The sequence below is a fragment of the Arctopsyche grandis genome, chromosome 3 (assembly GCF_051622035.1).
Source record: "Arctopsyche grandis isolate Sample6627 chromosome 3, ASM5162203v2, whole genome shotgun sequence".
Lineage (NCBI taxonomy): Eukaryota > Metazoa > Arthropoda > Insecta > Trichoptera > Hydropsychidae > Arctopsyche > Arctopsyche grandis.
This window is the reverse complement of record NC_135357.1, coordinates 28858566-28884258: the sequence shown is the minus strand read 5'-3', so window position 1 is coordinate 28884258 and position 25693 is coordinate 28858566. Positions and strand designations below refer to the sequence as shown.

Sequence of the window (25693 nt, the reverse complement as noted above, 5' to 3'; positions counted from 1 at the left end):
AAAGCGTAATTATTTACAAATAAAAAAAAATGTATTTAATAAAGCACTTTTTCAATTCGTTTTAAAATTTTATTATTGTTATTCATTGTATTCGGTATATTTTCGGTCGAATTTGATTCTTGCTTTAAATGTTATAGATTTTATTTAATGTGTATATTTATTGAATTCTGTAATAATACGTGGTGTGTACATGCCATTGGTCTAGTCATTTTATATATGATATGATTCTGTATATTATTGTGTAATAAAGAATTTTTTACAGAATTTTCGTTTTTCATTGAAAATCAAGACCAAACTGCTCGCTTAGAGTATGGTCGCCGAAAATTGTTTTATTGTCGTGATAACCGCATCTGTCAAAACTATTTTGACATATATTGATTCTCTAGCTTTTATTAGAAACCCTTGTTCTCGATGCCTTCTATCCAAGATGAGCCAAGTAGAATAGATAATCCATGTCTGAAGGTATTTGTTTATTTGTTATGAAAAATTATTTAAATTAAAATTTATAGGTTATGTTGGCTTTCTCTATTTTTTGTTATCGAAACTCATCACTCCACTATTATTTGACATTAAACCTAGTATATAATTCTAAATTACTACTCAGTTGAAATCATGAATTATCATGTAGTAATGTTATGTAACTTTTTTTATTCTAATTTTCAGGAGCAAAATTTGTCGTTTAAATGTTTGGACGATAATAATTACGAACGTGCGGCGTGCTACGTTTACTTCGAAAATTACAACACGTGTAAAAGGTTTTGGGTTAGTATTAAATTCACTGTGTAGAATGTCCTTATCGTAGCCGCTGTATTTGACAATTTTTAATTTTTTTATTACATGATTTAGGCGTCTATTATGAAACACAGAAAAGACAATGGAATCTATCCCCGATTGCCACCTGCGGAAGAACGTGACAAAATTAAATCAGATATCCTGAATAAGTAGTTATTTATTATATAATATCACATACATACATGTTTGTATGTAATTAATAATGCAAATGTACCTATATATTACGTTGTTATAAAAATTTCAAAGTATTATTTCTTCTTATTTAACCCTTTGAGTACTTTCGCTAACATGAAAATTTCGCTAACATTTCCGACTAGGATTATTTAGAAATTCAATAGAAAGCAGGTATAAAAATTGTATCTAGTCCAAACAAACCCTGGATAACTACCGCCGAGGATTTCGAGTTTTGTAAAGGTGTTTTTAGACTCTCTAATATATCTTGCAACAATATAAAATAAACAAAAGAGGTCTATTAGAATGTATTTTTCTAAAACTAGTTTCATCTTCTTCATTGTTGTTAAAATATAATGCTCACAATCTAAATGCCAAGCCACAATATAAAATACTCAACAATTAGGGATTTCCATCGAGAAATTCTGCTATGGTTATAAATTGAGAAATTCCGGTGTAAACCAGTCTTTATAAACATTGACACGGATTACATGTTCAATTCATTTTTTCTTAATACTACCCGAAAAGGCTTGGCAGGTAGTATTCTTGTTTATTGTTTACATACTCAAAAGAACAACGCTCATTGGCGTATTTCAAGCTCATGGAATTGTTGGCAAAACGCCGATTGGCGTTGTTTGGCATTCAAAGGGTTTGTGGAATTAACAGGTCATGTTTAAATAATTGTACACCACAATTAAAACAATAATTTTCATTTATTTAGTTACACTACAAAATGAAAAATAAAAAAAAGTAACGAAATGTCATTTATACAAATTCAAATGCGATTTTTGGAATATTCAGCTAACTAATGAAAATAAAAATATCATACGAGTACATACTTATAGTTAAAGAAATTGTTTTATATATTTTATAGTAGCGCAGTTTACTTAAAATTAACTCGAATCTCGTATTGTATACATAATACAAGAATAATCATGAAACAAATTATAAAACGGTGTATAATTCACTATTATAAATGAATTCTGATATGTTAACAACAGCAAACGTCCTATCTAATTTACATACGTATAAATTACTGTAAAATTTTGTACATATTCATTAATACCTAGTGTTTATTGTTATTTAGCGTTTGTTTGAAAGTTGAAGTTGATTCACGTAATATACAAAAATTATAACTAGTATTCGTAGTACACTATGTTTTCATTATTGTACACAAGTATTGTATATATTAACTATATATTCATCATATTTTTTTTATAGGCACATCGAAAGGAATAATACAAAAATTTTTGGTTAAATGAGATTAGTCGAAAACAATTTCACTGGGAACGAATCTCGGCACTGGCCAAACTACCTAAAATAAAGTAACCTAATTAAAAATGAACACGTTCAAAACAACAAGATGTCGATAACAATACATCAGCACATATCAGATTATGTTGCATTTTGGTTTTATTATAATATCATTGAATAAGTTATGAAGAAAAAAAAACAACTGAAACGCAGTCTTATGAAAAAAAAAAAAAAAGAAAAATACTTTTAAAACTAGTTGAATTAAAACTCACCAAAGTTCAACGGCATATTTATTTATAGTCAATATTTATACTCGGAATAAAAAATGACATACATATACATGTATGTATGCATGTTGGTGAATAAATATTTTAATTCAAGCATGCGAATAATTGTACTTTCAAAATTCAGCACACAAGCAATGTACGTATATTATCAATAAATTAGTTGCTTAAATAAATAAATCATAAGATGATATTTGTTCAATATATAATTTAATTAATGACTTTTTAAAAGCTATGTACGTACTATAGAATTAAGCCGATGAAAATGGCACCGTCTGAAGATATTACATATCGGTGATATATCATTACACTAGATTGTCTCTTTTGTTTACTGTTAGCAAATCCACCAGTCCACAAGGATAACTTTCCTTTAGTTGATATGAATTCCTTCAAAGATTGTTTACAAATTCACTAAAATCTTAATATTCTCCTAAGCGAGCAGCAGAGTTGTAAATGTGACCCTGTCATGCTTCCGATGTTAGCGCAATTTGCATATTATAGGTATATATATGTAAATTGAATCGATACAAATCAAAACGATCATTCATAATGGAATGCGAATAAATAATACCAAAGTTTTTTCTATGTTGTGGGAATATAGGAAAGTGCTACGTAATTAAAGGCACGTCATTTTTTTAACTGAATGCCTATATTTCCCAACATAGATCAGAACTCGAATATGATACAATATAAATAATAGATTTCCATTCAAATTGATCGACGATTATGTGTACTATGAGTAGTGACAAGTTCAATACATTATATGTATGTATTTTATAATTAATTAAATTAATTCGTAGTGAACATATGTATGTATATAAATTTGTTACAAACGCGTCAACTGCCGAGAGTAATCTCATAAGCATTCACAATTATAAATAAAATAATATAATAGTAAAAAGACTTGCACGATTACATTTTACAATGTATGGTAACCGAGATAACATTCACTAGAAAGAATCACACTATTCAATCACTTGACGAAAAATGAATTAGGTTTAAAAATATCATTATAAAAATATACACAATTGACTTCAACAATGGCTTACTAGCAATGTACATTCACTAATTGTCTAAGTAAAATTATTATCTGACTAAATTTGACTCGTTTTCATTTCATATAGAAATATTATAATAATCATAATATATAAATATAGGATTATAAGTATGAATCGATATTCACAACAATGCGTTATTATTAATTAAAATACATCACGAACGACATCGTTCGCGACACTCCGATCAAGGATTAATATCTTATTATCATTCGCTAAAGTGTCCATATAAGGCAGCTATTAGGCTTGATTTTTGATCTTAAAACAATCCACCTTGAAGTGTCGACACATCTGTCTCACCTGAAATCATTTACAACATTACAAGTAGCAAAAATGGTTTAAACTGAATAACATTCTCAAAGAAAACTTACCAAGCAAGTGCCGTAGTGCAAATGCATCGCCAAGACAAACAGACAGATGGAGTATAAGACGAAGAGTTCCATCCGTGGAATTTTTAATGCTATGAATATAGCCAAAGCAAACGGTAATACAAGTTTATTGACCACTTCGCATCTGGTATTGCTCATCTGCGCCACGATCAACCGAGTCTATAAAATAACATTGATTAATTAAAACATTTTATTACTCATTCAAAATAGTCACTACTGAAAATGTCACAATGTTACATTATAATCTGTTCATAAATTTACCAAGAACAACATCTATTATGTTTAGAGAATCTACGATATATTCAATACTCAGATGAGAACATATGCTGATCTGTGAGCAAGGTGACTCATTATATAGTCATTCGATTATTCAAGAGGGATTTATTATGGGTACGATTTAACTGTACATTGAGGAAAATGCTTTGTATCTTAAAAAAAATGTTTGTGCATTAAAAATTTGCATTATTTTCAGTGCATTAAACAATCTCGTATTGTGCATCGAATAAAATATTTTGGCATTATAAAGTGACCATTAAAAATATGAAACGATCATTCGAAAAAATAGATTTTAGCATTAGAATAGATACAAAAAGTGGCAACGTTGCAGTCTTACGCTATTGACAACTGTCAACTGTCAAAAAGTGTTTACTTTTGGTCACGTATTACGTATGAATATGAATGATTGTCAGGTCGAAGCCAAGTCGAAGGTCGCAAGCCGAAAAGTAATAAAAAAGAAGGAATCCAGTAGAGAGAAGCATTGGTCGTTGTCGGTTCGTATTTTGGTATTAGCGACGTTGCCGATACAGTTCATCTGTCATTTTAATACACATTTCATCCGCTTTTTGAGTAGCAAATATTTTTTTCAATGATCAAAGCAAAAGTTTCTAATGCAATCTGTATCCGTCATTTAGAAATGCCCATAAATTTTTGTAATGTACAGAAACTTCTTATAATGTACAAAATTTTTTTTAAATGCACATTTATTTTATAAAAGGGACGTTTAAATTGTTCTCATTTATTATCATATACATAAATTAAGGAACTTAAAACTTCGAGTATAGGTGTAATATCATCGATTGAAATCATAAGAGTGAAAACTTTAGTTTTGACAATTTAAAACTAATACCAATTAAAAATTTTACACTTACAGTGACATTGCTGAAAAGTGTGGCCACAATTGTGTATACAACTCTCGGGTCATAATTCAACATGTCATTAGGCGATAGAATTATCCAAGTCGTAGTCAATACCATAATACTGAGGAGAGCCCAGAGGGGCCGTATAGCCTCCCATATGCTGTGATCTTTTCCAGTTTTATCGCGGTACGACCTGCAGTCGAATTTATCAAGTTTAGCTCAAATTACAATGCATAATGTAATCAATCTATAACGACAAACTCACTTATGCACATTCCACATCGAAACGGGTATATTGCAGCCGAACGAAGTCACATGTATTAAAATTTCAAAGAGAGATCCCGAATTTAAGCCGAACGGAAATTCAGTCTTCCATATCTGATGGCCGAATATACCTGTAGCCATAAAGACGAACGCCGAACTCTGAAATGCAAATAAAATCAATACACATTCATTAAATATGCAGGAATTTATTAGAAATACTACTTACGATCATTCCAAAATCATATCCCCACGGCAAGAAAAGAACTCCAGTATTATACTTCTCCCAATGACTCAAATAAAAACTGATTAAAATATTCCATAGGACTAGATACATCCGAAATACGGGTATAGTGTGGTCGAGTTGACCGAAACATGAATATAAACATATCGGCACGAGCGAAGCGGCATACGAGTCAAGTCCGTGATCGAATAGTTCTCCCAATGGTCCGGAAGATTTGGTTCGCCGCGCTTGCTTTCCATCAATTCCATCTGAAATCAAAGACGCATTTTATGTAAACGCATAATTTTACAAACAGCCATTGATTTGTGAAGTTATATACCTAATGTGTAGGCTACGAATAACGATATTCCTATTAGTAACCATAGCCACCGAGGTAAAGGAGGCATTGGTGGATTAGCTGGAGGTATGGCCGATGCTACAAAGTTATAGTCAAAGTAGGCAACTATCACAAAATTTAACACCGTCAGTAGAAAGCCAGCAAAAGTCATCAGATTCGGAGCTACCCAACGAGGCATGTACTGAAAATAAAAATATAATTAAAGATTAAAATTACAATATAGTCATATATTCAGTATAATTTCTATCGAAATGAGCTTCTAATAAAATTTTTGAAGGGGACAATTTAAATGCTCATTTCATAACATTTGTGTGAATTAAAAAAAATATTATATAATTTAAAAATATAAATGTACAATTTAAAAATAATTTCTAATATATTAAAAATAATTATAATTAGATTATGAAACAAAATAACACATAAATAGTCTTATCGTAGTTACTTCCTTTAATATAATATTTGTACACTTAAAAATATATGTATAATAAGTAATAATACTAAAAACCTCTAATAAATAAATAAAAAAATACTACATCATATGAAAAATTACAAATGCATTGTTTTAATAAGGTCAGCATTTTAATATCAAATGCGGGCATTTGATAAGTTATGTATAAATCACCACAGAAAAAATATAAGGCAACTTAAAATGAATGAAATGCGCATTAAAGATCTCGGAAATAGGATAATCTTAAACTCTTTGCTTCTTATCTTAGTGATAGGAAGCAATTTGTTAGATATGGTCTTTATGAATCTCCTTCATTTTTTACTCGATCTGGTGTTACTCAGGGGTCCACTTTAGGCCCATTACTATTTACAATTCTTATTAATAACCTCCCTAGAGTTTTATGTAATGCATCATGTCTCTTGTTTGCTGACGACGTTAAATTATTTTTTGCTGTCAAGGATGAGAGGCAAGCCTCTCTCCTTCAAGCTGATATTAACGCTGTCTTGGAGTTCAGTTCTAGTTTAGGCCTTGAACTTAATTTAAACAAATGTGCAATTATGAGCTATGGACGTGCACATTCACTCTATTGTCACGGATATTCCATTAGATCCGTCTTGTTGAAGCGTGTGGAATCTTTTGTCGATTTGGGTATCACTTTTGATCCTCAACTCACCTTTCACAACCATATCAAAAAAGTCGCTGACGTTTCCTTTCGTCGACTTGGATTTGTTTTGAGATATGCAAGATTATTCTCCAATCCTTTGTCTTCTCGCTTGCTTTTCAATTCGCTTGTGACAAGTAAGCTAGAGTATAATGCGATTGTGTGGAATCCGCATGAAGCAAATTACTCTCTGATGATTGAGAAAGTGCAAAAAGCATTTCTTCGTTTCCTATATAGGAAAGAATATGGGTATTACCCATATCTCTACCCCACTCCTTTCCTTTTGGGCATGCTTGGGTATAATTCCCTTGAACTTCGGAGAAACTTCTCATTAATTCGTTTCGTTCTCCTGCTCTTACGTGGTAATACGTCATGCCCGTTGTTGCTGGAGCAGTTGGGGCTTTATGTCCCTATTCACTATGTGCGTGGTAGACATCATCATTTGCTGGCTGTACCTCCTGCCCGCACAGTCCTTTTTCGAATGGCTCCTATTCCAAGAGCTATCCGACTTCTTAATGAAATCGTTGCTGCCGAGACTGAATGTGATATTTTCCACCTTAGTGAGCGTAAATTGTCGGAAATTACTCTAACCCATTTATCTGGTAGTCTGCGCTCATCATTGTTTTCATGATTGATTGTGATTTATGAGTGAAATTTTGATTAACTCTCTTCCATTTGGGCCTTACAGGGATGTTTTGTATTTGTAGTTGTTTCTTACATATTTATTGAAACTGGCTGTAGGTGCAAGGCATTCCTTATGCTATATTTTATTTGATATTTTTACTTTATCTGTTATTATAAATGCTATTTTTTATGTATGTATGGATGTATTTATGTTTATGTTAATTGTTATTTTGTTTTTTTTTCTTTTTTGTGTTATATTTTTTGACCATTGTGGCGCTTTAGGAATTCCTGTTATGCCACAATGGTCTGTTTAAAATAAATAAATAAATAAATAAATAAATAATGTCTCAACCGGCAACCATTCAAATTGGCCCACTCTATATAATAGGTGTTGAATCTTAATAACTCGCGAATTATGTATTTGTGAATTTTTTTTGCTAGTTTTTCAATTCTTCCTTTAGCCGAGTACTTTTGAATTGTTGAATGATCGAAACATTTATTTTTATTTCATACTACAAATAAAATATTGCTCAAAGTATCATTTTTTATGCAATAGAAATATGTTTATGTAATGCGCAAATGATCCATTCTAAGGTGTAACGTTATTTTTTTAAATGCACTGTTAAATCATACCCATTTTTGAATGAAAAATACAATTGTGTGTGAAGATTTTATGCATAGATTGCATAGATATATGTAGTCGGAACCAAACCGAACTGTAAAATAAATCACCATAAGTCATTCATCAATCCCCTAATCTGTGTATGTATGGCTTTGGCATTCAATATTGAGGTAAAACTGTAGCGTTGCAGATATAAAGGTTTCTTAGCAACTGGTATAATAAAATATAGGTATGTGTAGTATATTTTTGAAACAAACAAATTAACTTCTGTTCCAAAACTAAATTTGTTTCTGGATTATAATAATTGTATAATACTTATAGATAACCTGAAAATAAAATATCACCATATTTCATAATGAAGTGTGGACATTTCAAACTTTTTTTTAATCAGTTAAATTGTCATATAATTTAGGATCTATATATGTAAATATTACTTTAAGTGTAACAACATGTGTAAACAGGTTGAAGTTAATTTACTTAATGTAACTTTGTACCGTATGGTACATTTAAGCGAACAAATTTCCATATTGGAATATGATGAGATCACATTTGCAAATTTATTATACGTATAATTGAATTTTTAGATCAATATTTTTATTAACTTGCATGTCCATCACTTCATTATCATACTCATACTATCAATCAAATGTATAATTAGATTTACCTCGACTAATCTGTTCCAGAATGGATGCATGATATAAACACTGATAGGGCTGGTGTCCATCGAGCTGTACTGTAATTAAAAAAAAAATGCACACATTGAAATAATTGCATATACATATGTAATATTGGAATTGAACGAAAGGCTGATGTATGGGCTATGGCTGAGAAAGAGCATGTTACGACTGATTGTGAGAAGGGGAGGAAAAGGGGCAGAGATATAACGGTTAGTCGCAGTTGGACCTGTGCTCCGCGCGGTTGGTCGCTAAACCTCCGCACGTATCGTCTTAATAAAAAACATGACTGAAAACGCACGTGTTTGATCTTCACCTAAACCACCACATCCCAACCGTGGTCATGAACAGCGTCATCTATCAGGAATATCTACCACATATGTATATGTATATAACATTATATGAATTTAAAATTATTTCTACTGCATTATCATCGGCGTATATGTACGTAAATGGACGACGAACTTACTAGAAATTTCCATATTTAATTCAGCGCCGAGGACGAAACTTGAACCGCAATTATATATGACTCTTGGCATTATAATAATTAATAATATAAATATTCAAAAGATGACAAGGTTCAATATAATGAGACGGTATTAAACATGCAATTGTATTAATCGGAAATCAATATATGTGCCGTCGTAGCATGCAGTGTATTCTACATATACAGAGTTGAATTCCAAATTTCAAACCGTGTTGAAAAGAATATACAAATGTATTAGAGAAAAAGGTTTTTCAAAATGCTGAACATATCACGTAGCGGTGATATTTTTGTGTCTGATATAACTGTATTGGGGGTCCTTAATCTCATAAATAAAGCAAATATGTGATTACACTGCGAAACTGACTGTCCTTGATTGCCGTTTAGAGATTTGAATCATTCTAAAACATCAACGGTGTCCGTTTTGTTTTGAAATTACCAAATTATAGTCAAGGTCTATGCGAAAATGTATGGTAAATATATACGAAGAACTTGTTCAATGTTACTATAATACTATGTAAATGTGACAACGGTCTTTTGGAAGTTTTTATTTGCGAATTCTGAAACATAGAATGTAGTAGGGCAGTGGAAAAGGTCTATCGACCATTTTTTTTTTTGGCCGAGTAATGCATGGCAGGGGTGTCAAATATATGTTTATGTGATTTCGAAATTTTTTTTTCTAAGATTTTTTTTATATTCAGCCTAATCTAAGATAGAACTAAGTAATTTGCAACAATGTTAGCGTGGTGCAAAGTTTTGTAGCTCTGTAAAGTAGGGTTGTCAGACTTCGAACCCGAAAAAAAAACAACTATATTAGACCACTAAATTTTTAATTTATATTAAATAATATTATTTATTCATCATCATCATCTACAGCCACTCACCATCCACTGCTGGAAGAAAGCCTATCCAACACGCTTCCATTCGTTTCTGTTCGAGCAACTCTCATCCATCTCACCCGACACATTTTCCTAATTTCGTCCACCCATCTTCCCTGCGGTCTTCCTTTTACCCTTTTGCATTCTCTCGGGTACAATTCTAGCACTTCTTTCGTCCACCTTTTGTCTATTCTTTTAGCCACGTGGGTCGGCTCTACTTTACTCTATCCACTACCCTTGTCATACTTCTCACCCACGTATTCCGCTTCCTGTCTTTCTTCGTTATGTACATACATATATAACGTTCCATAATTCTCTGAGTGCATTGGACTTTGTGTAGCATATTGGCGTTCAATGTCCAAGTTTCACATCCATACGTCATCATTGGCAAAACGCCTTGATCGAAGTTCTTTTTCTTCAGGCAGAGTGGCATTGGACTAATTATTTTTTAATAGGAACAAAATCAATCATAAACATTCAAATTTATATTCTTTTATACTGTCCACTAGATTTGGACTTTTGCAAGAGTACTTTGTTTGCAAATAGATAATCATACATTAGCGAGATTTGCTTGAAATGGGTAGTTAATGAAAAAAGAGCGTTTTTCCACGTCTGTGTTAGATAGAGCTTGTGAAAGGGAGAAAATTATCATACTTATGTACATTTTTACAAGGCTTATTACTCTCCTCTAAATACAGTTCTCCAAAATGTGTAAAGGCGAAAACACACTGAAAGGAACGGCACGGCACGTCTTCGTAGTTTCTAGCTAAGGAACGGCGTTCCCAGTTCATTGTTAATTCGTACGACCTTATTATTTCGACAAGTTTCTCTTACATTTTTTTCAAATATGGGAATCAGCGTTATCGATAACTATCAAGCCTATGTCAATGCAAGGATATAATATCACCGAAAACACCCCAAGGGGTGATTTTTGGGACTGCGTGCCTCAAGAATGGCTATGCGTGCTTGCGTTTTTTACATGTGCAAAATTATCTAAAAAAAAAAACGTGCCGCGTACCTCTCAGTGTTTTGCCCTCAAGAGACGACAAAAAGTGCATCGTTGAATATCGCTGCAGCGTGACATTTTATTTATAAATTACTAGTGTTGGGCCCGTTGATTTCAACGGGTGGTTTCGAAAAGGAATTGAAACTCGAATAAAAATAAAGTTAAAGATATTGAATCGACTGGTTTCGGAAAGAAATTGATGCACGAATTACGAACTACGTTTTGTGCATCGCCGACCTCCTGCCGCCTTTGCCCCCGATGCCTCCGTCGCTCCGGGGCCTTCGGCCCCAGCGCCGCCGACGCCTCCGGCGCCCCCGACGCCTTCGGCACCCCGGGGGCTTCGCCCCCAGCGCCGCCGACGCCTCCGGCGCCCCCAGCACCCCCGATGCCTTCGGCACCCCGGGGGCTTCGCCCCCAGCGCCGCCGACGCCCCCAGCCCCCCCGATGCCTTCGGCACCCCGGGGGCTTTGCCCCCAGCGTCCCCGATGCCTTCGGCACCCCGGGGGCTTCGCCCCCAGCGCCGCCGACGCCTCCGGCGTCCCCAGCCCCCCCGATGCCTTCGGCACCCCGGGGGCTTTGCCCCCAGCGTCCCCGATGCCTTCGGCACCCCGGGGGCTTCGCCCCCAGCGCCGCCGACGCCTCCGGCGCCCCCAGCGTCCCCGATGCCTTCGGCATCCCGGGGGCTTCGCCCCCAGCGTCCCCGATGCCTTCGGCATCCCGGGGGCTTCGCCCCCAGCGCCGCCGACGCCTCCGGCGCCCCCAGCGCCCCGATGCCTTCGGCACCCCGGGGGCTTCGCCCCCAGCGCCGCTGACGCCTTCGGCGCCGCCAGCGCCCCCGGCAATAAAAAAAATGAAAAAACTGAAAAAATAAAAAAAAATGAAAAAAATGAAAAAACTGAAAAAATGAAAAAAATGAAAAAACTGAAAAAATGAAAAAAATTAAAAAACTGAAAAAATGAAAAAAAATGAAAATTATGAAAAAAATGAAAATTATGAAAAAATGAAAAAAATGAAAAAACTGAAAAAATGAAAAAAATTAAAAAACTGAAAAAATGAAAAAAAATGAAAATTATGAAAAAAATGAAAATTATGAAAAAAATTAAAAAAACTGAAAAAACCTGAAAAAAACTGAAAAATATGAAAAAAATGAAAAAAAAAAATTTTTTGTTCCCCATACTGGTTGACGGTTGATCGTCCGTCACATATATACAAATATACATACAAATATACAAATATACAAATATATTTAGCGACAGTCCGTTTTTATATATATAATAGTTCATGTTTACCCATTTTTGAACTCCAAGCTAAATGTTGGTACTTTGGTATCTAAAAAGTTGTAAACCGGAACTTTTGGACCTTTGTACTTATGGGACATCAGGACACGAGATCCAAAAATGGGGACAATCCCGATTAAGGGCGAAAATACACTGAGTGGTATGGGACGTCATGTGTCCTTGGCTTCCTGCTGTGCACGTGAAGAATGAGTATTTTTGGGAGGTCGCAAGTGTATTCATATTCATATGCAACCGACAAGTTTCTACTATATTTCTTCAAATATAGGATTCACCATTATTTACAATATTTAAGAGATTATTTATAATTCATACCAGGAAGGCCTAACAGGTAACCCCAATGCGCCTTCCTGGCCTTTGACCAAAGACATATATGGTCAAATTTAATACAATGCAGCATTTTATACAATTCAGCGAAATCCGAGATTGCTGAAAACTCGAGATTTGCGTGAAAATGGGTAAGGTTGCCAAGTTTTTGGAACCATTTCAATGAAAATCAGATAAATTGGCAAACTCTGAAAGGAAACGATCGACCCGGAGTCACAAATCCAAGGTTTGGCCAGCAGAAACCACTCTGTTCAAAGCATTATAAGCTAACCACTAGTCTATTCTGCTGGTTAACGATTATTGTCAAGCAAGGATAAAATAACACCGAAAACACTCGAGGGGGTGATTTTTGGGACTGTGTACCATGAATATGGGTTAGGGATGCTACGTTTTTTCGCATATTTGAAAGCATATAAAAAAAACACGTCCCACTCAGTATGTTTTCGCCCTAATTGGTACTTCTGACAACCGTATACATATGTATGTATAGAGGGAAAATGTCAAGGAAAAGTGAATCCAACGAAAATCTCATAAAATGTGAAATGTGATTCCCTAGTTTACATGCCACACATGTTAAAATTTTGCATTCGATTATTGGGTCGGCTAAAAAATCTTCCGCGCTAACCAGTTTTAAGCCAAGGTGAATATGTACTACAATCATTACATCCGACCTCGCGAAAAGTTTAAAAATGCGCATTAAATTGTAGTCTTGGGTCCCTTCACGGTTCGCGGATCCAGTCAAGGCCACCCCTGGCCCAACTGACGTTGCAGATCTAGGCCAAAAAATACGCATCACACCAGAGTACGATATTTTCGAGCGAATTTCCCCCATTTTATTGATCGCAATTTGTGTAACACGCGACGAAACCCCTACCGCGCGCTACTATGGCGATTGCGAATCAAAACATGCCACTTTCATTCATTCATCCGAACCAGATTCACTTTTCGCCAAATAATCGATAGGTCAAGGGTTACTTTCGTTCGGATTTTCAACAGCTCAAGGTCTCACATCTTGCGGGTTTTAAATGTTTCAATAATATTGAGTAAGCAATTACAGCAATATAATTTACAGATAATTACCATGCAATACAGTAGATTTGTTGAAACTTTGTCACGGTTGCCAGATTAAATAAATTGAAATCAATAAATACAACATATAAAGGGGGGGGGGGGTGACATGAATGGTATATAAGCAGTTGCGGCTCGTCCATACGCCCTGCGGTACTGCAGCACCCCCAAGGAATTTGAGAAAAATTTAATATTATTATATACATAAATGTATGTATATTATATGAAAATATCAATATTATTTAAGCGTGTATTAAGCTCGCCCGCATACCGATACACCCAATAATGATCATACATCGTGGTAATAATATCAGAAAGTGAGGCATCGTTTATGATTTTGTGCAGTACGGTTTTCGATGGAATATGCCGAGTGGGCGAAGGAGGGGCGCGGGGGCAGCTAGAAGCTTGGTCCGTACTGCACTCCCAACAGTGCTATACACATTTCTTGTTGCGTTCGTGTGCGCTCGACACGCTCCTCACTTTTCCTCATTTCTTCTGCGCCTTTTGTCTTTCTTTCTACACCTCTTACACTTTCTACCTTTCTACACTTCCTTCCACACGTCACTTTAAGTATTTAAGATGGTATCAAAATCAAGAGAAGCTGAGCCAATGTTTTCAAGAACTTAAATATTCTTCCGAAAATACTGATGAAACAATAACAGATTCTTCCAATTTACTAAATACAATTTTTTATTTTAGTCAGAACTTTTTCACAAGTTAATGCCGCATGTAGAAATTATTTATAACCAGATGCAATCTAGTAATATCGATGCATTTTCAATTAAAGAAAACTTAAAAAGTTTTACTAATGTCATTATACAAATACGAGATTCTTATAGCGAATAAAAACCAAAAATATGTAATGCATATATTATCGCACATATTATAGAATCCAAAAATATGTGCGATGTTATTATTAAGGATATAAAAGCAAGATATGCTTTTTCTAATGAATGAAAAGCTGTGATATTATTTAATAAAGAAAATTTTGAAAAGTACTGAAAGAAAATGCCAATGAAAGATCTACTACTAACCGTTGAATCATATCCAATGCTAGATAAAGAAAAACTTCAAACTGAATTAGAAGTGTTTTACTCAAGGAAAGAAATGCATAGTATTAATGATTTATTAATATTTTTAAAACTTATTTTTGCAATCAATTTATCCAAAGTTCGTGTGGAAATAGCAAAACTTATTCAAATTCTGCTTACAACTTCAACTATCTCTGAGCCAGAACGGTGTTTTTCATCAATAAATAGAATAAAGACATACATATGTATATAAGAAACACAATGGTTCAAGAAAGATTGACGGCTTTGTCTATGCTGTCAATTGAAAAAAAAATGATTATGAACAGTGAAAAATTTAACGAAAAGGTGATAGACCTTTTTTCAAGGAAAAAAGACAGAAGAATCAATTTTATAATGAAATAAAATACATATAATGTTTAATTTTGATAATATTGATAATAGTAAACCATCGTAAATAAACATGCGACACGAAAGCTGATAAGACGGGTATAAAAAAATAAATAGCGATTTGAAATAAGTTTCCGACTTATTAAATCCTTTAGATCTTGGACGTTTACGAACCTGTTATGAACAAAGCCTGGTCGAATCGTAATACATTTGAAATGGTTGAAAATAAACGAATTAATATGGAAATTTAAAAACAAAATAAATAAATAAATACACATCTATATATATATATATATATAAAATTGTCTGTCTCGTATAAGGTCCTAAACCACTCAACCGATTACGATGGAACTTTCAGGATTTGTTGTATGCATGTCCGAGAAAGAAAAACGGGGAAAAAATCTCTTAATAATAATATTCGTAATTATGATTTTATCGACGCGAAAAAATGAAGCGCTATTGTGTAGTCAAGGAAATGTGTTCGTTGGTAACCACGTTACCAGTTGGTTTATGACGACACGGCTTTGAAGAGACGTTAGTTGAGTTAATTAGTACCAACCATCACTTGAAACGGGAACGGGTATTACATGCCTTATTCTTTTTTTTTTAAACCACAAGCTTTGATATACATATACATATGTAGTATGTATGTTAGTCGAAGAGTATTTTCAATTGTAATATATCCCAACTGGCATTTTAGGTCATTCATATTCAAATACAATTCAATAAGTAAATTATTTATCTACAAACGCAAATACACTTCCAACAATGTGCGCCAGTTGTAATATAACAGTTGAATTCTGATGTTTTTACGAATACTTTTAAAGAATTTAATGTGTTAATATTTGTTAGATATTACGAATAAAGGTAATGAGTACCGTATTACGATAGCTCTAAGAATATGTTCAAAATAAAAATGTGACTTTCTAACTCAATGTATTTGTCGGTTGACTTTTTCACGAAAACCTGACCACTCTATCTAGCCTGGTAACAACTTATGGTTGAACTGTATTTTCAGTTGTAATATATTTCGACCAGTTGGAATGTACATACGTAATTCGCCATATGAATCAACTTACGTGGGTTAGACGAAATGTATTCCAACTAGTCAAAATATGTTACAACTGATAATACACTTCAAATATAACGGTAGTTGGTACCAGGTTAGTTGAAATATATTTCAACTAGTCAAAATATATTACAACTGGAAGATACAATTCAACTGTAAATGTTAGTATGTACATACATACGGGTCTAGGTGACGAGCCAGAATGTTAAATTACAGAAAACACAAATATCGGAAGACAAAGATCGAAAATCGAAAGATCTTAAGTCGAAAGATTAAGATCTTTCGAGATTAATGTGCGCGCGCAGAATACGGGAGGAAAAGCCTGTTCCTCTTGTTCCTGTTGTACCCTGCTCGCGCAAATTAAGTGAGTATGTACCGTTTACCATGCACCATTTTTTTTTGATCTTTCGACTTAAGATCTTTGCCTTCCGATATTTGCGTTTTCTGTCGTTTAACATTCTGTCTCGTCACGGAGACCGATGTATAATATATTGTATGTCCTTGACCTCCTTTATCAAGCGAAGCCAGGCCTTCCAGATATTTATTACGATGTTAATCGAGTTACAATTAAGAGGTACCATTCGGCCGAATAATTCCTTAAATCTGTTAATACTAGAGATAAGTTGACGTTATCGATGACGTGGTAAACGAAAAAATTAAATGTTCAGTAAGTACGATGACGCAAGGTAAACGACCTAATCAAAACAATGTTCGATCGTAACGAGTGTGACAATTCTTGATCCTTGAACTACTGTATGTTCAAACTAAGCAACGCATTACTATAATATACTGCATATCTGTATTACCGTATTATACTTCTAATCAATTACAGCAATTGGATAAAATTGGATGTTTCATTATTGCCGACTGCGTCACAACGTTCGCATTTTTTTTCAGATAGATATATACATACTAACATATTAGTCAACGCACTCGTGTATTATCGGATTGAAAATGAAGATTTTTCCGAACGGTGAGTTAAAAGATTGTGATCTTTAATTGTTTATCTTTTACTTATAATTGATTGAAAACTCAGGTCCACTGGTTTTTTTTTTTGTGAAAAAATCAATTCTTTCTCACAAAAGATACTTTAGATTAGGGATTGTATTACCGATTTACTGATAAATTGCCAAAATTGCGCCATCGGTAAGTACGTATTGCGAATTATGTACACACTGGTGTTATACCCAGTGGCGGCTCGTCCATACGCACTGCGGTACTGCAGCACCCCCAAGGAATTTGAGAAAAATTTAATATTATTATATACGTAAATGTATGTATATTATATGAAAATATCAATACTATTTAAGCGTGTATTAAGCTCGCCCGCACACCGATACATCCAATAATGATCATACATCGTGGTAATAATATCAGAAAGTGAGGCATCGTTTATGATTTTGTGCAGTACGGTTTTCGATGGAATATGCCGAGTGGGCGAAGGAGGGGCGCGGGGGCAGCTAGAAGCTTGGTCCGTACTGCACTCCCAACAGTGCTATACACATTTCTTGTTGCGTTCGTGTGCGCTCGACACGCTCCTCACTTTTCCTCATTTCTTCTGCGCCTTTTGTCTTTCTTTCTACACCTCTTACACTTTCTACCTTTCTACACTTCCTTCTACACGTCACTCTAAGTTTTTAAGATGGTATAAAAATCAAGAGAAGCTGAGCCAATGTTTTCAAGAACTTAAATATTCTTCCGAAAATACTGATAAAACAATAACAGATTCTACCAATTTACTGAATACAATTTTTATTTTAGTCAGAACTTTTTCACAAGTTAATGCCGCATGTAGAAATTATTTATAACCAAATTCAATCTAGTAATATTGATGCATTTTCAATTAAAGAAAGCTTAAAAAGTTTTACTAATGTAATTATACAAATACGAGAAAAAATAGAAGCCAAAAATATGTGATGCATATATTATCACACATATTATAGAAGCCAAAAATATGTGCGATGTTATTATTAAGGATATAAAAGAAAGATATGCTTTTTCTAATGAATGAAAAGCTGTGATATTATTTAATAAAGAAAATTTTGAAAAGTACTGAAAGAAAATGCCAATAAAAGATCTACTACTAACCGTTGAATCATATCCAATGCTAGATAAAGAAAAACTTCAAACTGAATTAGAAGTGTTTTACTCAAGGAAATAAATGCATAGTATTAATCATTTATTAATATTTTTAAAACTTATTTTTGCAATCAATTTATCCAAAGTTCGTTTGGAAATAGCAGAACTTATTCAAATTCTGCTTACAACTTCAACTACCTCTGAGCCAGAACGGTGTTTTTCATCAATAAATAGAATAAAGACATACATATACGACTATAAGAAACACAATGGTTCAGGAAAGATTGACGGCTTTGTCTATGCTGTCATATAATGTTTAATTTTGATAATATTGATGTTAATAGTAAAATATAATCCAAATAAACATTTATTTTTATTTTTAATCAACCGCAGCACCCCCAGATATCTTATCCACGAGCCGCCACTGGTTATACTCTGGTTATATAAAATATCATCGTATGATTGTTGGCATATTAGGTTATTCAATAAAAAAAATTAAAAGAAATGTCGGTCCTGTGTTCGATCCGCATGCGGTCGAATTTTTTTCAAATACCTTTTAAATATATTTAACTAGTGTTTTTACCCAGATTCGCTCGGTATTTGTAATATAAACCGTTTAAGCATGGCAAATCTAATAAGTAAACATTTTATTAAATTTACTTGAATAGCTTTATTTTATTTAAATTTATTTGAATATATTCATTTGTTTTTTTATTAAGTTGAACGTCACGGATTCTACGAACCAAACAAACAAACACATACAGAGTCATTTTCGAAATTATATATTAGATTAAATTGAACATCACGGATTCTACGAACCAAACATACATATATACAAAGTCTCTTTCGAGATTACATATATATTAGATTTAATATTTATATTTTTAATATGAAAAAAAAAATGGTAAAAACTACCTACCTACAAATAAACATAATAAAACACCGATAGAAAAATTAATTAATTAAATAAATTTTCAATAGATGGCGGTAAATGCTCAGTTTTTTCGTGACCAATTTTCGGGTGTGACCAATTTTAGTGTGACGGGTGATCACGTGTGACCGATCTAGAGCGACCGGTTGTCCTGTGACTGGTTCACATATGACTAGTACATAGTCCGTTTTCCCCTTAAGAGAGGCTACACTGATGCCTATTTAAGAGTGGCAACACAGACCAACCAAGTCGTAATATATGCGATCAGACGGTTGTTTCTATTATGATTATTAATTATTGCGAGTCCATTCGCAATAATTGCGTATTTATATGACATTATTTACCCGAGATTTATTTTTCATTATTTGCGGTTCAATCTCGATTAAAGTTTTTAGGAAGGAGCCACACATACATAGTTATGTATCTAATCTACGTAATTATTTTTCGATTTACTGGTAAAAACCGATACACTGGTAATGGGAGGAAATATTTACCGTTTAACGGTTAATGAAATTGACTGTAAATTGCAATCCCTACTTTAGAAGCAGTATATTTATGAATATAAGTTAAAATTATCGATCAGAAACAATGCATGGAACTTGTATCTACAATATTATATGAACTTCAGTGAGAAATTTATAAAAATTGCCTATATGTTTCAGTTTATAAAATGGTGAAGAAATGTAGCCTCACGAGCTGTACCAATCAAGACCTATGATGAATCAAAAGAACTTAACGAATGGAAGGGGTTTATGTAATATATTTAAGATACATCATTATACACATATGACACATTTTATATATGTAAAAAACCTTTTTGCAAAAGTACGAAAAATTATTGGTCTCGGTTGGTTTCATAGTAAACAATTATATAAAGGAGCTCACTAACGCTTAGGTCACGTAAATTTAAGCACAAAATTTCGATAGGTATAGTCGAAACTTGACTTGGGAGAAAATGGGGACCTTCTAAATTTTCCGAAATGAAGGCATTGAAAATTCTTGAAAGCCTTTCAAAGTGTATGTATATGTAGTTTGTAAAGTTTCAGGAAGTATATATCTTAAAGACCTAAAGTCGCATTTTGGAACTGAATGACCTGAAATAAATTCATATAAGAATTCTTTCAAAACCCGAAACGAAAGTTTAAATGGGAGTTAAATTGTTTGTAACTACATAGATGGTTGCATTTTTTTTTTGCAAAAAAGCTAATCTTGGATACATTTCCGTCATTGGAAAAAGCAAATACTTCAATTCTCATGGTTTGCTCTGTAAACATTACTCAATACGATTAGGTACAACGTTCCAAGTATTTTGGCATGTGTTTTTCAGAATTCAATATGTAACAGATAGGTTTTAAACCTTTTTTACTTTATCTATGTACGTAGTAACAATAGATGAAGTTTTGTGATCATGCGAAAATTCGAACTCGAGATTTTGACTGATTCGAACTCAGAATCGATTACTGATCACGTTTTTATGATCTAGAAAAAATGTGTGTGTGTGTCTGTGTATTTTGGGGATTTTTTCAACACCGTTAGTCCTATCGAACCGAAACTTAGTATCGGTTACTGAAATTCTTATAGACACTACGTAAATTTTTTTATTAAGATTTCAATAGCAATTTAAAAACGCATAGAAAGTTTGGATACGATTCGAAACATATCATTCGAGCCAAAATGCAGTGTAATAACATTTGACCTCAGTTTCAAATATCGTAAAAGATAAAGAAAAAGTTAATTTTATACGACTCCAAATAACCACGACTGCAGTCTGGCAATGAAAAGAATTTGGAACACGCTAAAAACAAACAAAAGTCCAGATAAAACTATACTTGAGTAATAATAGCATTTGTGCATAGGAAGTTTCGACACCAAAACAAATCGTCCAATGAACCTAATCAATCTAAACAGACTGTGAACTCCATTTATAATAGAACAGAAGGCAAAGAAACGATGTCAAGACTCACCTTGAGACACGCGAATCGTTAGATCAATTAATTATTATGGAATTTACCCGTTTATTAGTGGGTCAGGGGATATAAAAAATATAGACATTGAAGAACATACATAGCAATGAGAATAAGAATACCATTCCTATTGGTTAGCAATAATAATTGCACATTTAGAGGTTCATAACAAAGGTTTAGAGTTTTCCTTTTATCAAATTAATTGAAATGAGACGTATTTAGAAGTTCCAAAGTTTCGAGCTTACTACTAAAATACATAGAAAACATATCAATGTTAGGATTTTCGTAACTATATATGTACATACATGAAACCTTTCATACGTTAAATAAATAAAGTATCTATATATTTACCTTCAAAAAATTACATCCAGTAATGTATCGACATACAATCTAATCCTTATCACACAAACCGTACTTTAAGCCAATATATTATATGTACATACATTCTTTAAGAAACTCAATACAATTATTACATATTAGAAGTTTCACATTAAAACGTACGATATTTTGTATGAGAAATATATTTTGAATAATTCTACTATAGGAACATTTTTTCAGCTTCTTAACCCTTTGAATGCTGACGTCTTTCCTGTTGAAAGCCCGCAACGCTGAAAATTTCGCCAATATTTCCAACTAGAATATTTAGAAATCCAATAGGTAATATTAGAAAACAAACCCTGGATAACTACCGCCGAGGATTTCGAGTTTTTTAAAGGTTTGTTTAGACTCTCTAATATATCTTGCAACAATATAAAATAAACAAAAAAAGTATATTAATGAATGTATTTTTCCAAAATTATTTCGATCTTCTTCATTGTTGTTAAAATATAACGTTCACAATCCAAATGCCAAGCCATAATCTAAAATACTCAGCAGTTAGGGATTTCCATCGAGAAATTCTGATATGGTTATAAATTCAGATATTCCGGTGTAAACCAGTCTTTATAAACATTGTCACGGATAACACGATCCATGTTCAATGCTACCTTTAAAGGCATAGTATATAGTATTCTTGTTAACTTTGTACATGCTCAATATACAACGCCTATCGGCGTTTTGCAGGCCCATGAACTTGTCAGCAAAACGCCGATCGGCGTTGGCCAGCAATCAAAGGGTTAACTGGATTTCTTAGCACTGGATAAATAATAGTCAGTGCCGGTTTTAGGGGGGGGGGGCTGGGTCGGGCGGTGCCCGAGGGCGCCAAATAAGTTAGGGCGCCGCTCGATGCGTCAAAGGCGCTTTAAATTTTAAAATTAGAGCCATTGGGTGTAAGGCCGCCACTGATAATAGTGTTGCTAATTTCATATGTATTTGACTCACATTTGGACTGGTGCAATTTTATAGTAGAATTAATTTTAAAAAATGTACACATTTGTAAAACTTGATTCGTTATAGTAAATGTGTATCGAATATATATTTTTTTAAATAAGAAATACAAATCTAATGATTTAATTTTTTATACCCATATACATATGTATATGTAGGTGAATAAAAGATAGCGTTGCTCTGCTTTTAGTGAACGTACATAGATAAAAAAAAAACTAGTTAGATTAGTTTCATAAATTGAAAAAATACGTTGTTGAACATTTATTTCAATTAGGTGTGTAATTATGAAAGATATATATATTATTTTAATTATATATATATATATATATATATATATATATATATATATATATATATATATATATATATATATATATATATATATATATATATATATATATATGATATAATTAAAATAATACAATTGTATATCAAACCAACAAAATGAATGTCATTGAAGCTGAAAACATTATAAAGTACGTGGACTTCTTACAGAATTTTATTTTGATTTTGGATTGAGTCAGTTTCAGGACATTTTTCAAAATGTTTGCAATGGGAAGAAAATATTCTTCTATGTTGAGTATTCGTTTACTAAAAACACATTTCGTAAATGAATCTAAATACGTGCATACTATCTCTACAACCTACATAAAGGGATACGTCACATTTGAGGTTATGTATATGGGAACGCCGGGTTCTGTAGGGCGAGGGCTAAATATCCAGGGTCGTAAATGAAAATGTGTTCGAAAGGAGATAACGAGACGATCAACATGCGGGCGAAGGTCGCAGTCAGACCCTGAGGGATATTTGGGCGTGGATGTGGGAATTTAAAATGTGGGTGTGTATATCCTGTAAGCGTAGTTTAGTATACCTTGTATTTGTCGAAGCCGGCGAGTTGCTCGTCAGACAAGTACTCGTAATCCATGGTGAGGGTTTTCAGCGGGGATTCGGAAGGAGAGGAAAGAGACGAGAGACGAGAGACGGGAGAAGCGTGAAGCGTTGGTCGGTTAGGCTGTGGGGAACGGAACTGTCGGTTTAATTCATCGAAATGGCTGGGATACGATCTGCGGTCTGCGATCGGCGCGAAACGCAACACACGCCCATTGGCCAGCCGTCACCGACGGCTACTGGCGAGTGGCAAATTCGGATGTGCACGTGCGCGCAATCGACAATTCGAATGCGACACAAATATGGTCCTAAACACCTCTGTAAACGGGCAAACATCTTCGCGGAAATGTATTGCTGGTAACATTGCGGCAATACGGTCATGTAGCCATGCTGTCGTTTAACCCATTTTTGCCCGAATTTTTTTTCCTTAAAATTTATAATAACTTCAACAAATCATAATGTTATATGATACATAACATTTTTTTTTCTTTTTTTATTGCATTCGTATTGGTTTTATACGAGTTTTTCGAGATGTTCCAAATTTGGAACACTGGGAATACAACGAGGTAGCGTTTTAAAACTAAATTAAAAAATAAAGTTTATTTCAACACAAGCAACCTTATAAAATAGTGTACATAGATAATCAAGTTATTATTTTTTTTTTTTTTTTATTTCATACCAGGAAGGCATTACAGGTAAACCCCAATGCGCCTTCCTGGCCAAATTACAAACAATACAGCATTTTTTATTTTATAAGTCGCTAAATTACGAGACACTGATTTAAACTCGACAATTAACGAGACATCTATGAATTGTACATACATTTTTATTGTAATATTTACATTAATCATACTCAAATAGTGGTGACATAGTGGGTAGGAAGGATTTTTAGCCAATTTTTAATCGGGAATCGTTTCAACAATGAAATCAGAGAAAATTGGCAAACTCTGATAGGAAACGATCAACCAGGAGTCACAAATCCTGGTCTGACCAGCAGCATTACAGATATACTCAGAAAAATTCTTTTCAATCGAGGTCAGCTCAAGGGATCGAACTCGGCGCCTCTCAGTGTTAAGCAGAAGCTTAACGACCGAGCCACGCTGCTGGCTCGGTCGTAATGGTTATGTAAATATAATATATATACATGAATGAATGAAAATGGAAGGTTTTAAAACATCCTTCATACAAATTTACACCACATTGTTCACAACATTTTGTGGCATGTTTTTTTACAAAGTGCACATCGATTTTCTTTATCACCTGGAATCGTCCAATGATCTAGCCGATCATATCGAATATTGAAAGGCACCCTGCTAGATAATTCTTTTGAAGATTTTGGCTTTCCTCCCCCTTTTACGGGATTTCCGTTGATTTTTAAGTACAGTTGTACTATATTTCTTCTAAATTGCAAGTAATCGAACTTTATATTATTGTTCCTCTATAGCCGTACCCAACAATTCTTCAACAATTTCTTCCATCTCTGATGTTGTTAAAAATCTGAGGAAAAAAAAATTCAATGTTGCTATAATCCCAGTATTCCAAATTAGGAACATGGATAATATTGTGGGAATCTCGTCACATTCACCAAGCGGAACGATGCCAAAATCCTTCGAGAATATTCCGCAACAACTAAATGCTCGTACAACCACTTCCATCAAGCATTCCAGAAAATACTACGCCTCGACGAAAGCAAATTCCTCTTGTACGCATCAACAACTAAATGCTCGTACGACCACTTCCATCAAGCATTCCAGAAAATACTACGCCTCGACGAAAGCAAATTCCTCTTGTACGCATCAACAACTAAATGCTCGTACGACCACTTCCATCAAGCATTCCAGAAAATACTACGCCTCGACGAAAGCAAATTCCTCTTGTACGCATCAACAACTAAATGCTCGTACGACCACTTCCATCAAGCATTCCAGAAAATACTACGCCTCGACGAAAGCAAATTCCTCTTGTACGCATCAACAACTAAATGCTCGTACGACCACTTCCATCAAGC

General features: G+C 33.8%; 2 protein-coding genes across 2 annotated transcripts; one reads left to right on the top strand and one right to left on the bottom strand.

Annotated features, from left to right (window-relative positions):
- The first annotated feature begins 305 nt into the window (after positions 1-305).
- LOC143909540 (coiled-coil-helix-coiled-coil-helix domain-containing protein 7) lies at positions 306-1901 on the top strand. Its single transcript, XM_077427578.1, has 3 exons — positions 306-462; positions 664-762; positions 847-1901. Exons 1-3 carry the CDS (start codon positions 412-414, stop codon positions 943-945), a joined length of 249 nt encoding a protein of 82 aa, XP_077283704.1. The 5' UTR covers positions 306-411; the 3' UTR covers positions 946-1901.
- LOC143909536 (ethanolaminephosphotransferase 1-like) lies at positions 1661-23926 on the bottom strand. The gene is made up of 8 exons (XM_077427573.1): positions 23669-23926; positions 8943-9011; positions 5906-6104; positions 5572-5834; positions 5347-5504; positions 5094-5274; positions 3928-4104; positions 1661-3856 (listed from the first exon to the last, which is right to left on the bottom strand). The coding sequence occupies exons 1-8, from the start codon at positions 23720-23722 to the stop codon at positions 3797-3799; spliced, it is 1161 nt and encodes a 386-aa protein (XP_077283699.1). The 5' UTR covers positions 23723-23926; the 3' UTR covers positions 1661-3796.
- Between the last annotated feature and the right edge of the window lie 1767 nt (positions 23927-25693).

Coding starts and splice junctions, on each gene's coding strand:
- LOC143909536 (XM_077427573.1), bottom strand. CDS start 23,722: ATGGATTACGAGTACTTGTCTGACGAGCAACTCGCCGGCTTCGACAAA. Junction 5,275..5,346: donor TCGATGTGGAATGTGCATAA/GTGAGTTTGTCG, acceptor ATTCGACTGCAG/GTCGTACCGCGATAAAACTG. Junction 3,857..3,927: donor TGCACTACGGCACTTGCTTG/GTAAGTTTTCTT, acceptor AAATGATTTCAG/GTGAGACAGATGTGTCGACA.
- LOC143909540 (XM_077427578.1), top strand. CDS start 412: ATGCCTTCTATCCAAGATGAGCCAAGTAGAATAGATAATCCATGTCTG. Junction 463..663: donor TAGATAATCCATGTCTGAAG/GTATTTGTTTAT, acceptor TCTAATTTTCAG/GAGCAAAATTTGTCGTTTAA. Junction 763..846: donor ACACGTGTAAAAGGTTTTGG/GTTAGTATTAAA, acceptor TACATGATTTAG/GCGTCTATTATGAAACACAG.